At 42.7% G+C, this 14,137-nt stretch overlaps 1 protein-coding gene across 4 annotated transcripts in view; it reads right to left on the minus strand.

The window, feature by feature from the left end:
* The window catches only part of smarcb1a (SWI/SNF related BAF chromatin remodeling complex subunit B1a), a 34,439-nt gene that overhangs the window by 5,065 nt on the left and 15,237 nt on the right, over window positions 1-14,137 (minus strand). For 2 of the 4 annotated variants that reach the window (XM_078421424.1, XM_078421425.1), the window contains exons 4-7: window positions 12,801-12,938; window positions 11,772-11,899; window positions 8,736-8,837; window positions 1,738-1,904 (exon numbers count right to left, since the gene is read on the minus strand). In XM_078421424.1, the coding sequence (XP_078277550.1) occupies window positions 1,738-1,904; window positions 8,736-8,837; window positions 11,772-11,899; window positions 12,801-12,938 (535 nt within the window). The remainder of the gene's footprint in view (window positions 1-1,737; window positions 1,905-8,735; window positions 8,838-11,771; window positions 11,900-12,800; window positions 12,939-14,137) is intronic. The other 2 variants (XM_078421427.1, XM_078421426.1) reach the window with 1 other exon arrangement.

The following is a 14,137-nucleotide window of genomic DNA, read 5'->3' on the forward strand; positions in this document are numbered from 1 at the left end:
CTCCAGCATTTTGTGAAATAAATACCTTCGATTTGTACCAGCATCTGCAGTTATTTTCTTACACATTGGGCATAATCATACAGTACACAAGCGTCGCCTCGTTTTAGGCGTCATCCTGTACCTTTCAAGTCTGAAATTTAGAAATAAACGTTAAGAGTCTAAACTTGGCTGTAAAGGCCTATTGTCCTAGCGGTGGCACTGGGTCAGAATTGTGAGTCAGCTTGGCCAGAAGATTTGTTGATGTACGCTAACGCTACCCCATGTTCCGTGCCACTGTAGGTCACAGCTGTTCTGCGTGCTCAATCTAATGGAACCCCAAGCTACTTCAGGGCCTCCAGCGGCCCATTGCACCGACTCGACCACTCCGGAATCTCCTCAACATGGGCCCCTGAATGCTCTGACCTTCTTCTCCAACTATCATCGCTCAGCCTCCATGCCCTGTGGTGCCTCCCACACCCGACCCAGAATACCTCCAAGAGCACAGGAAGTAAGCCCCCAGCATATCTTTTATTCTGTTTTATGCCGCTGCCATCTTGAAGAATATCTACAGCCTCCCATGTGGCCATCTAAAAGCCTCTTCAATGCCACTATCGTATCTGCCTCCACCATCACCCATGTCACCACGTTCCAGCCGCAACTCTGTGTAAAAAAAAAACTTGCCTAGCACATCTCCAATAAACCTTGCCCTCTGACCTTAAAGCTATGCCTCTAGTCCTTGACATTTCCATCTTGGGAGAAGGATTCCGACTGCCTGCCTTAATTCCAGTAAGTGAAAGCTAGGACTGGAACATCAGTACTTCAGTCCATGCTGAGATAAACCTTGGAAGGGGTTTGCAGCCTTCTTGCTCATGCAAGGAAACAGGCTTGCAAATGGATGGTGAAGGCAGCGTTTGCCTTCATCATACAGAGCAATGAATATAACATTTGGAGTGTCATGTTGTAACTGTACAAGATATTGGTGACCCAGCACCAAAAGTGCTATGTGCAATTCTTATTGCCATACCATAGGCAGGATGTCATTACGTTGGACAGGGTGTAAAAAAAGATTCACAACGATACTTCCAGGACTAGCTAGTTTGAGTTATAAGGAGGGATTAGATAGTTTTAGTCTATCTTCCCTGGAGTGAAGTAGGTGACCTCACATAAGTTTATAAAATCATGAGGAGCACAGATATTGGCAATAATTTGTTTTCTCGAGGTAGGTAGTCTAAAACTAGTGGCATAGATTTAAGATGAATGAGGAAAGATTTAAAGGGCACCAGTGGTACAAGCTTTTCACACAGAAAATGGTAGGTATATAGAATAAACTGCAAGTGCAAGTGGTAGATGCAAGCACAATTGTAAGATTCAGAAGACATTTGGACAGGTTGTTGGGGCGAATGGGACTAGCTCAGGAAGACACTTTGGACAGCATGAATGAGCTAGGATTAAGGGCCTGTTTGCGTGCTGCACGTCTCTATGACCCAGGAACAGGGTGCAGTGACTGAGATGATACAGGTCTGGAAGTTCCATCACATCTGCCATTCCAGGCCCAGTAGTTCCAATAGCACAGAAAAACCATGATGCATCAAATCCTGGCAATGTTCACTTGCTATTTAGTGATGACATTCAGCTCCCAAAGCGCTATGAAACACGACATGGAATTTCATTAATTAGACATTTTCTAAAGCCTAGAGAATTGAGCTGCGCACACCACTCCAAGCATGGTGGCATAATGATTTTGAAACACTCACTCACCTTAATGATCACTCTCTGATCAGACTGATCGTCCAGTATGCTGTCCGTCGGATAGGAATCAATCTGTTGGCGAATCGCTGAAGCAATGGCAGGGACAAAGGTCAAAGGATTCAAATCCAGGTCATCACACAAAATCTCAGCAAACATCTCTGGGGTCATTAACTTCTCTGCAAAGGAGACAAATAGGTGGTTGTAAACTGGAAACCCATAACCCAAAACCTGCTACTAATCCTTTGCTTACTTCATAAATAATCAGGCAATTTGCTCTTTCAGTCACCCTCACTTCTGGCCCTGCCATTGCCCTCAGGCAAGCAACAAAATCCCTGCAGCTTTATTCAGGGGAACAATGGTACTTTCACTGTGGTGATTTTAATCTGTAATTCAACATCATAGAGTAATTCAGCACAGAAAAAGGCTCTTCAATGCAACTTGCCAATGTGGACAAAGATGCCCCTTCTACACTATTTCCACCTACATGCGATTGGCCCATATCCCTCTAAATCTTTCTTTTCCATGCACCTGTCCAAATGTCTTTTAAATGTTGTTATAGTACTTGCCTCAATTACCTCCTTTGGCAACTCATTCCATATATGCATCATCCTCTGTGTGAAAAGGTTGCTCCTCAGGTTCTATTAAAGCTTTTCCCTCTCACCTTAAACCAATATCCCATGGCTCTTGATTCTCCTACTCTGGATAAGGACTGTGCATTTACCTTATCTCAGGGGTCGGCAACCTTCATATCATATCATATCATATATATACAGCCGGAAACAGGCCTTTTCGGCCCACCAAGTCCGTGCCGCCCAGCGATCCCCGTACATTAACACTATCCTACACCCACTAGGGACAATTTTTTTACATTTACCCAGCCAATTAACCTACATACCTGTACGTCTTTGGAGTGTGGGAGGAAACCGAAGATCTCCGAGAAAACCCACGCAGGTCACGGGGAGAACGTACAAACTCCTTACAGTGCAGCACCCGTAGTCAGGATCGAACCTGAGTCTCCGGCGCTGCATTCGCTGTAAAGCAGCAACTCTACCGCTGCGCTACCTTGTTCTGCAAAGCGGCCAGGACCCATGTCTGTGAGCGGATGGCGGGCCACATCTATCGCCATAGTTAATAAATGGAGGTAATAATAATGCATACTAACTAAACTTTGAATTATATTTATATATTTAAGCAATATTATGTTTACTGAACATAGCAGTTAGTTTGACACACTGGCATTGAAACTACCCTCACCCCTCTGTCTGTCTGTCTATCTCATAGCAGTTAGTGTGACACTTGGTGTGGTTTTTCGCTCGACAGTCTCTCAATATTAGGTGACAGGCTGGAAGAGGCCAGATGCAAGATGCCATCTAAATGGGCATCAGTTAGTCGGTTTCTTAATTTACTCTTCGTGTATTTCATTTTTGAGAAGAGTTGCTCGCACATGTAAGTACTGCCGAACATTGATGTCATTTTTTTCGCGTGATCTACCAAGTTGGTATACATACCAGTTTCAAGAAGACATTTCTTGTAGAACTCTAGTAGAGATACGTCCGTTGCATTAAATTTAGATCTTAATACATCATTGCACTGCATCTTAATAAGTTCCATTTGAACATTTTCTGGTGCAATGTCGATGTCCACGTCAAATGGAGTGGCAAACAGCCTGAATTTGCTTGTGCGAGAGCGAATGTCAGCGAAACGTGAAGAAAACTCACATATCACAGTCACAAATGTGTTGGTGTCTGTCGGTTGGGTCTCCTGGAGTTTAAGGAAATGAGCGTAGCATGATTTCTCAAGCTGGCATTCCCACAGTCGTAGTTTTGTTTCAAAGGCGACGATGTGCCCACACATCTCATGTATGAGTTGATTTCTTCCCAGGTTGCAAGTTAAGGTTGTTTAAATGAACTGTTAAATCTACCAGAATGTTAGACTCGAAAGCCATTTAGGATCGCAAAATTCTGAGGCATTCACATTTTTACCTTCGTTGCTATTTCTTCCTGCAGAGCGTATACTCTTTCTAACATTGCACCTCGACTGAGCCACTGAACGTCGCAGAAGTAGAGCAGGTCTCCATACTGGGCCTCTGCTTCCAACAAAAGTTGTTGAAACTGACGATGGTTTAGTCCCCGAGACAATATCAGGTTTACTGCTCTTCCCACTTCGTCCATCACATCCTTCAAATTTGAAGACTTGGCACACAATGCCTCCTGGTGGATTAGGCAGTGTATTTTTTTGTATTTTGTGGTTATTTCCAAGGCATTCCATGTGGTTTTGAAGCAGCGCCACGACACCTTTCCTTTCTCCAACCATCGCTGGCACTCCATCAGTTGCTACGCATACTAACTTAGACAGATCCAGCTCCATGTCTGTAGTACACTTGAGCAATGCTTCAAGAATGTCTGCTCCGTGGCAGTACCCTTCATAGGTACCAGTTGAACAAACTCCTCAACAGTGTCGAAAGCTGCATTTACTCTGCTGAAACACTGTAAGCTGAGCGGTTTCTTTGGTATCTGTACTCCCATCGAGCGGTATTGAGAAGAACTGGAAATTTTTGCAATAGTTCTTTAAACAGTTTTTCACATCCGCTGACATCTATTCGTCGTGCAACTGTTCTTGCAGAGAGACTGACATTTGAAAATGAAATATTTTTCTCGGGACACAGAATGTCCACAACTGCCATCAAACATTCTTTCATGAAATCTCCATCAGTGAAGGGCTTCATTTTCTCTGCTATTAACTTAGAAATCGCGTAGCTAGCATGCGTGTTACTTTCTGATTCTACACTTTGTTTATTGAACATCAGACTTTGATTTGCCAGGCTCCATTTAAGGTTATGAACTTCATGCTTCCATGCTTGCCCACTAATTTCACTGAATTTTGGGTGTTTTGTTTCATAGTGCCCCCTGATAGACAATAGACAATAGGTGCAGGAGTAGGCCATTCAGCCCTTCAATGCGATCATGGCTGATCACTCTCAATCAGTACCCCGTTCCTGCCTTCTCCCCATACCCCCTCACTCCGCTATCCTTAAGAGCTCTATCCAGCTCTCTCTTGAAAGCATCCAACGAACTGGCCTCCACTGCCTTCTGAGGCAGAGAATTCCACACCTTCACCACCCTCTGATGTTGAACTCTTTGTTCACAGTAACACGTGCGTGGCAGATAAGGCATGTGGGCATGCCGAAGTGCTGTATAAAGAAGTATTTTTCTGTCCAAGTGCCTTGGAAGACTCGGCACTCAGCGTCCACCTTCCTGCATTTTGTAGCTATTGCGGTTTGCTGGATATTTCTATGTGTTTAACATATAAATACGTATGTAGACTTATATATGGGCTTGTAATACCGCTGATACTAAAAAAAGTACGAGAGGGAGAGTCGTTTTCCGCCACAGCTAATCGTAGTTTTGCCACACTCACTGTCTGCGCTTGTTCTAGGATTCTAGATGTCGGAAGTCCTAGATAAAGTCTAGATGACGGAAAAAAATGGCGGCAGTGTAGATGACGGAAAAAGAATATGCCTGCAGGCCGGATGATTTCAGGTTACAGGCCGGATCCGGCCCGTGAGCCATAGGTTGCCGACCTCTGCCTTATCAATTCCCCTCATTGTTTAATACACCTATAAGATCACCCCATATCCTCCTGCGCTCCAAGGAATACAATGCGAGCCTGCCCAACCTCTCCCTATAGCTCAGGCCCACAAGATGTAGCAACATCCTTGTAAACCTTCTCTGCACTCCTTCCGGCTTAACTACTGTACATCTCTCCAATAACTGGGTGAGCAAAACTGAATGCAATACTCCAAATGCAGTCTCACAGACATCTTGCACAACTGTAACTTAACATCGCAATTTCTATACTCCATACCCTAATTGATGAAGGCCAATTTAACCAAAAGCCTTTCATGACCACTCTATATGTGACGCAACTTTCAGGGAACTATGTACTTACATTCCTAGATTCCTCTGCTCTGCAACACTCCCGACAGCCCTGCCATTCACTGTGAAGGTCCTGCCTGTATTATAGCAACATTTAAAAGACGTTTGGACAGGTACATGGAAAGGAAAGATTTAGAGGGATATGGGCCAAACGCATGTAGGTGAAAATAGTGTGCAAGGGGCATCTGTACAAACTTCATAACCTCAACAAAACAGGAACAAGTTGAGGCAAAGCTGAAAGCTGTGCAGCACATAGACATTTCTACACATATTGTTTCAATCGTTTTACTATACAGAAATGAAATCGATTTGAGATAGCAATGATAAGAAAGGGGAATGAAAGAATGAAAGAAAACAAGGAGAAGGCAAGTGGAGTGGCTATGTAGTGTATGACAAAGCTCCACAGAATGCACACACACTGGGGAAAGTCAACTTCAAACTACTCAAAATAAGTTTGTGCAAGAAATTCCCCGTTGGTCGTAGAGTCATACAGTATAGAAACCAAGACACCATGCTGACCAAGATAGCTTATCAAAGCTAGTCCCATTTGCCCAAGATTGGCCCATATCCATCTAAGTCTTTCCTGTCCATGTACTCGATCTATGTTGGCCTCTACTCCTTTTCTGTACCAGTTCCCCATTATCCTGAAATCTTCAATCTTTCACATTTTTAAATGCTGTCAAGAAAGATGGGTACTGAACCCCTGCTATCTCACCGAATCACCATAGTTTTCTGAGCAACAGATTTTGCACCCAATATGAGAGTTGCAATTGCAAATTATCAGGTAATGCGTTTTGTGGAAATTTCTCTCATCAAAAATAAATCCAATATATTGGAGTAGACAGGCTGAAAGGGTGAAAATTGACATAATCACAAATTTAAAAAGAGAATTAGATTAGTATACATAATTTGCACAGTTATAGGGAAACTGCAGGAAAATTGGTCAATGCATAGGTCTTTAAAAATCAGTTGGCACATGCAGGTGGATCGAAGGGCCACTTCACAGCGCTTTAACTTTGAACATTCAAGGAATGATTGGAGAGGCTGCAACACTGACACATTCCTTGCAGGTGCACAAAGACAAAAGTTAATGTGATCCAATCATGGCCACCAACAGAAGTGAAGGACATTGTTAATGTAACCCTGGAAAGAGGAGGGCCCATTATGGATTAAAATGGCAATCTGTGCATGAAACCAGAAGATACGAGTGTGGTTTTAAATGAGAACTTTATTAAGGAGAAGGGCGTTGTAGTTGGAACATTCAGGGAGAGAAATATTGATATTCTAGAACATGGAGACACAAGGGATTACAGATGCTGCAATCTTGAGAAAAGGGGCTTGACAGGGTAGATGTTGAAATGTTTTTTACTCATGGGAGAATCAGAAACAGGGACATAGCTACAAAATATGATGTCGGTTATGCAAAACTGAGTTGTGTAGAAATCTATTCGCAGAGGGTAGTGAATCCCAGGATTTTTCTGCCTCTAAGGTCAGCTCGTTGGATGCATTTAAAATGGAAACAGATAAAAATTTGAAAGATTGAGGATTATGAAGAACAGGTACAGAAAAGGAGTAGAGGCCAATATACGTCTGCCGCGATCATATTGAATGGCGGGGCAGGGTTAAGGGGTCAAGTAGCCTATTTCTGCTGCTGCTCCTATTTTCATGTGTTCATGTGATACAAATAAAAAGATGTCTTAGATTTCTGAGCGGATTTGAAGGTTAATAAATCCCAGGACCTGATGAGATGTACCCAACAGGCATGGAGGGAGACTGCTGCTTAAAAAAATCTTCACTAGACACCTGTCAGGGGCCAGATGACTAGAGAGTCACAAACAGAGTCTCTTTATTCAAGAATGGCAACCAGGTTGCCACTGAGGGCAGCACGGTGGCACAGAGGTAGAGTTGCTGCCTTGCCGCGACCAGGGACCCCAGGTCGATCCTGGCTACAGGCGCTGTCTATACGGAGTTTGTACATTCTCCCCGTGATCTATGTGGGTTTTCCCTGGGAGCTCCAAACTCCCACACACCAAAAGCGTACAGGCTCGTAGGCTAATTGGCGTGGTAAAATTGTAAATTGTCCCTAGTGTGCATAGGATAGTGTTAGTGTGCGGGGATCACTGGTCGGCGTGGACTTGGTGGACCAAAGGGCCTGTTTCCGTGCTGTATCTCTAAACTAAACTAGTTATTATATAGATATGAGCAAGTCTACTGTCAATGGTAGGTAAATTAATGGTAATAATTCTGAGGGACAGAATTAATGTACATTCGGAGATGCAGGGATTAATCAAAAATAATAGCATGACTTTGTTAGAGGGAGATTCTGTGTAAAAGTTTGATTGAATTTTTCAATGGTGGTAAAAAAATGCAATGAAGAACTTGCAGTTAATGAGTCATGTGGATTTCACCAAGGCCTTTGACAAAGGAACTGGTAACTGGTCCAAAAGGTTGACAAACCTGATTCAAATCTGGCTTTGTAATAGGAGGCAGAGGGTGATGATGGAAGGCTGTTCTTGTGATTGTTAGCCGGTGACCTTCATTATAATGTGCCTCAGTGCTTGCAATAAAAATTGATGTTTTGACTGAATGTAAGAGGTATAATTAGTAAGTCTGCAAATGGTGATAAAAAAGAGAAAGTTAATCACATACCATAGTATGATAATGGTGAGTTGGTAAACTGGGCAGAGCAAGTACAGATGGGATTTAATCCTGATAAGTATGAGATGGTTCATTTTGGGAGGACTAAAATGGGTGGGGCATTCACATATAATGGTGGGACTCGATGGAGTACGGACAAATACAAAGACTCCTGTGTTGAAGTCGAAGGGTTCCTTAAGCGTCAACACAGGTAGATAAAATGGTGAAGGTGCCTTGCGGGACCTTACTGTTTTCATTAGCCAAGGCACATAAATTAAGAGCAAAATGTTATGGTACAGTTTTATAAAGCATATAAAAGCAAACATGCAGGTGCAGTAAATAGTTAAGACAGCAAATGATGTGATGGTTTTCACTGAAATATTTTGAGCACCGAACAAGGATGTCTTGCTGCCATTAGACGATGTAAGACCACACCTGGAGAATTGTGCACAGTTTTGGTCTCCTTCCCCAGTGAAGAACACTTGCCGTACAGGAGTGCAGCAATGATTTGCCAGACGTATTCCTGGGAAGGCAGAACTAGATTCATAATTATACAGTGCAGAAACAGGTCCGTTAGCCCAATTCGCTCATGCCGACCAAGATGTCTAGCTAAGATATTTCCATTTCCATATTTCCATTTTACTGCACTTGGTCTATATCACTGTGCATTAAATCATCAATTTTGCAGTCATCTGCAAAACTACTAACAAAGTTAACTACATTTATCCAAATCGTTAATCCAGATTACCTTCCAGACCTTACTATGGTGTATATAGACAACATACAATTCCCTGCCTTCAACAATCCTCTTGGTGCCGACTTAAAAAAACTCTGTTAGATTTGTGAGAAACATAAACTGCGCACCAAGTTATGCTGACTATCCTTAATCAGTCCATTCCCAACCAAATGCTGGCAGATCCAGTCCCTAAGAAACCCCTCCAACAACTTTCCCATCACTGACATCTGGCTCACCATGTTGGTCTCTGGCTTGTTCTTGCTATCCTTATTATATAACAGAGCAACATTAGCCATATTCCAATCTTCATTTATTGCTAAAGATGATGCTAGCGTCTCTGCAATTTCTTCCCTAGCTTCAACAAGGTCTGAGGATGTACTTGATTAGGCCCTAGCATTGATCCACTTAATGTGCTTTAAAACCACAAATACATCCTCTTTGGTAATCCGTATATGATCTACGACATCACGATTCAGATGTCTCAATTCCTTAGCTTCTGTGATCTTCATCTCAGTTAAAAAAGATGGAAATATTTCTGTAACATCGCCCCCATTTCTTGTGCCTCAACAGAAAGCCGGCAAACTGATGTTTACAGCGACTTATTCTTTCCCCGGCCGCTCTTTTACCCATAATAGATCTGTAAAATCTCTCAGGGTTTTCCTTTATCTTGCCTGCCAGATCCATTTCAAGTCTTCTTTTTGTCCATCTGATTCCATTCTTCAGTTACTCCTATTTGCCAGCCATCCACTTTCCTGCAAACAAACTCTCCCAATTGACCTTTGCACATTCCCACCTAATGCCCAGAAGCTTCTTCCCTTGCTTGTCACAATATCGCAGGATGTACCTGGTCTGACCCAAAGGATTTATCCAGATAAACGCACTTCAATACTGCCAACACTTCCTCTATCGTAATGTCAACATGCTTCAGTATATCGCTCTTCTCCCAACTCACTAGCTTCCATTGCCATCTCAACAGTAAATACAGATTAAAAAATATGCAAGTAAAACAAGACTGTCATCTCCCATTGGTCCACACATGGACAATCACACAAATCCTTAAGGGGACTGACTGCCTCATTAGTCACCATTTTGCTCTTAAAATTATTACATTTTTCACACAGTACGGTATACGGAACGAGCTGCCGGAGGAGGTAGTTGAGACAGGTAGTATCGCAACGCTTAAGAAACATTTGGACAGGTACATGGATAGGACAGGTTAAGAGGGATATGGGCCAAATGCAGGCAGATGGGACTAATGTAGATGGGACATGTGGTCGGTGTGGGCAAGTTGGGTCGACGGGGCCTGTTTCCACACTGTATGACCGTTTTAAACTAACCCATTCTGTCTGCACATGGTCCACATCCCTCCATTCATGTTGATGCCTGTTCATGTGCCTTTCCTCATGTCTCTTAAATGTCTTTATCGTATCTGCTTTCACCACCCACCCTGGCAGAGCGTTCCAGGTACTATTTGAACATAAATAAAACTTGCCCCACACATCTCCTTTAAACCTTAATTCTATGCCCTCTGAAGGTTCCGAATGGCTACCCTATTATGCTTCTCATAATTTTATATAAATCTATCAGGTTGCCTCACAGCTAATGACAGTCCCGAAAAAATGATCCATGTTTGTCCAACCTCTCCTTTTGGTTTTTACTCAAATCCAGGCAACATTCTTGCAAACTTCTTGTGCACCATCTCCAAACTCTCCACCTCCTTTCTCTATATAATCCAAGTTTTACAACTGCTACATGACTTGTTATGTTTTATCCTCATCTTTTATATTTAGAGTCCATAAAGTCATACAGCATGGAAACAGGCCCTTCGGCCCAACTTGCCCACGACAATCAAGATGCCCCATCTACCCTGGTCCTATCTGCCCGCGTTCGGCCCATTTTCTTCTAAACCTTTCCTATTCAGGTAGCTGTCCAAATGTCTTTTAAATGTTGTGATAGTACCTGCCCGAACTACCTCATCAGGCAGCTCGTTCCATATACCAACCATGCTTTGCGTGGAAAAAGTTGCCCCTCAGGTTCCTATTGAATCTTTCCCCTCTCACCTTAAATCCATATCCTCTGTTCTTGATTGCCCAACTCTGGGTATAAGGTTCTGTGCATTTACCCTATCTATTCTCCTCATGATCTCATACCCCTCTGTAAGATCACCCCTTATCCTCCTGGACTCCAATGAATAAAGTCCTAACCTGCTCAACCTCTCCCTATACACTAGTCCCACATGCCTGCGTTTGGCTAGCTCTCCATGGATCCCATGTGATCTAACCTTCCAGAGCAGCCCATTTATAGAATATTTTAGGATTCTTCTTTACCTTATCTGCCAAGGATGTCCCATGTCCCCTTTTTGTCTTTCTAAATTTCCTTTTAAGTGTACTCCAAAATCCCTTATACTTCAAGAGGGACCTGATTGATTCAAGCTGCTTATGCCTCTTTCTCTTTCCTGACTAGCGACTCAATAGCCATAATCCTGCCAACCTGTCTTTCACTCTGATAGGAACCTGCTGACCCTAAACTATTCTTCTCTAACTTCCCCTTTACACTGCAAATAGGAAATCCAAACAAACATATTTAACCTTTGGTTAAACTGAACTTTAGCCCAATACACATGAGCATAAGGTGGCCTAGGAGCATAAAAGCTTGAATAAGATACTCTTAGAAAGATCTGTCAGGACATTCATTACCACAGGATTTACAGATGAAGTTACCCCAGTGTTACTCACCATTCATGTTCCAAGTGAAGGCATCCCTCAGTTTTTGCCCATCTATCTCCATATCAAGACGAATGGGAACCAGCACCTCAGACTGAGAAGCATTTTCATGGATGACTGCTGGATCATGATCATCAAAACTGGGGGAAGGGGTGGTAAACAGAAGATTAGAGAGAATAATGAAAGAGACAAGTCAAGTAGAGCCTAATGCCTGCTCAGTGTATGGTCACGAATGGAACATTCAGTAGTAAAGATAAGATCCCCTCTCATCCTTCTAAATTCCAGTGTATACAAGCCTAGTCGCTCCAGTCTTTCAACATATGACAGTCCCGCCATTCCGGGAATTAACCTAGTAAACCTACGCTGCACGCCCTCAATAGCAAGAATCTTTGTCCCGTCCCCTCCCCTGACATCAGTCTGAAGAAGGGTCTCGACCCGAAACGTCGCCCATTCCTTCTCTCCAGAGATGATGCCTGACCCGCTGAGTTACCCCAGCATTTTGTGTTTACCTTCCAATATATTACCTCCTACATAAGTTGTTATTTTCCACAATATCCTTTGATTCAGTACTATCTGGAAATCTAAGCGTAGTTTGTCTTTTTTCCACAGTATTTCACTTCTTCCAGGAATTCCAGTAAATTAGTCAGACGTGACTACCCTTTACAAAATGATGTGGACTTTATCTAATTACGTGTCATTTTTCTGAGTTCTCCGACATGACATCTTTAAGAAGTTTTTTTCTCAGTGAACTGCTACAACATCTTAAATAACCAGATCACCCGTGGCATGGCGAGTCAGGGCACCTTCCATTATTTGCAAACAACGCTGCTATCTACATGGGTTTTTCTTAGTATCCAGCAACTTGCAGTCATCTTCCTTGAGACATTTACAAATTACCAACTTACTCTATGAATCATAAGTTGTGTAGCATAATTTAAATGCAGACCTTTGTGTTTCATGTTCGGAAGAACCAAGCCACGGTAATACAGGAAAACAACTCAAGCACTTGACATGCTCAGTGGAAAGTCGATTGATACTCACCAGAGAGGGAATATCCTCTTCTTATCCCGACGCATTCGGTTTCGGTTGATAGTTGTGGAACATGGCACTGCATCCAAATGATGTGAACTGTTGGGCAGGGTGGGCACCCACTGATTGTTGCGTTTTGCCTTTGGTTCTCTGTACAAGCATAAAGGGGGGAATTCCCATTACGAGGGAACAAGAATTATCCAGGTAATTATCCATAGAATTTATGATATGCACCGTGTGAGGATGAATTCATTAAGCAAGAAAGAATACTAACCACCTTTAACCCAACTAATTGCTACAGGACAAATTAAATCTAGTAAGCAAATATCCAGTCAGCCCTACATAAATCCTGTCAGTACGCGCCTGCACTAATTACATCATTTAAAGAATTTAAAAGGCAAGTCTCAAAGTTGGTTAGTCTCATTTGTCAAGATTTGCAGGAAATTGTCACAGCTTTTATGCAGCTGATCTATATTCCAATGTATCTTCTGACAGCCTTTCTCATTCTCTGCAACTCCTCCCATTTTGGTCTCATCAGCAAACTTACTCACCAACCCATCGGCAATTGCATCCAAGTCATTTATATCTATCACAAACAGCAGAGGCCCATGCACAAGTAATGCAACTAAACTGCTGAAGTTGCAATGGGATAGGCTTTTGTGATTGATTGGAAGATACAGCATGGAAACAGACTCTTTGGCCTGACCCGAGATCATCCGTTCACACTTTCTCATCCACTCCCTACACACTACGGGCAATTTATAGAGACCAATTAACCTGCAAACATGCATATCTTTGGAATGTGGGAGGAAACCAGAGCACCGGGAGAAAACCAGACAACCCAGAGGAAACCGAGGCATTCACTGAGAATGTGAAAACTCCACACAAACATCACCCAAGGTCAGGATTGAATCCTAATCTCCGGCACAATGACACAGCAGCTCTACCAGCTGCACCAACTGAGTTCCCGACAGGAAGCAATCGAGGGAGTTTAATTGGTTCTGTGGAATAGTTTCCTTATGTATGTAGTTTATTTGAGGCAAAATGCTAAATTGTGCCAAAAAAATTTGAGGGGACATGTCTAAGATTTTATTTCCATGGACCTGTTGGTTAGCACGGCAGCTTGCATATGAAGCAAATATAAAATGGCAACAACCATTGGAAACAGACAATATTCAAGATTGATATAAGGCCACATGCATGTCTGGTGCTGTGTAACGTAGAGACACAAACTGATGTGGATCATAATAATGTACTGTCTTGGGAATCCGAGTATGGAGTACCCAAGCCTGTGACGTTTGATCCCTAACCTGACCAGCACCATCTCTTTATAGCCCAGACTAAACACA

Source organism: Rhinoraja longicauda, chromosome 25 (genome assembly GCF_053455715.1).
Source record: "Rhinoraja longicauda isolate Sanriku21f chromosome 25, sRhiLon1.1, whole genome shotgun sequence".
NCBI lineage: Eukaryota > Metazoa > Chordata > Chondrichthyes > Rajiformes > Arhynchobatidae > Rhinoraja > Rhinoraja longicauda.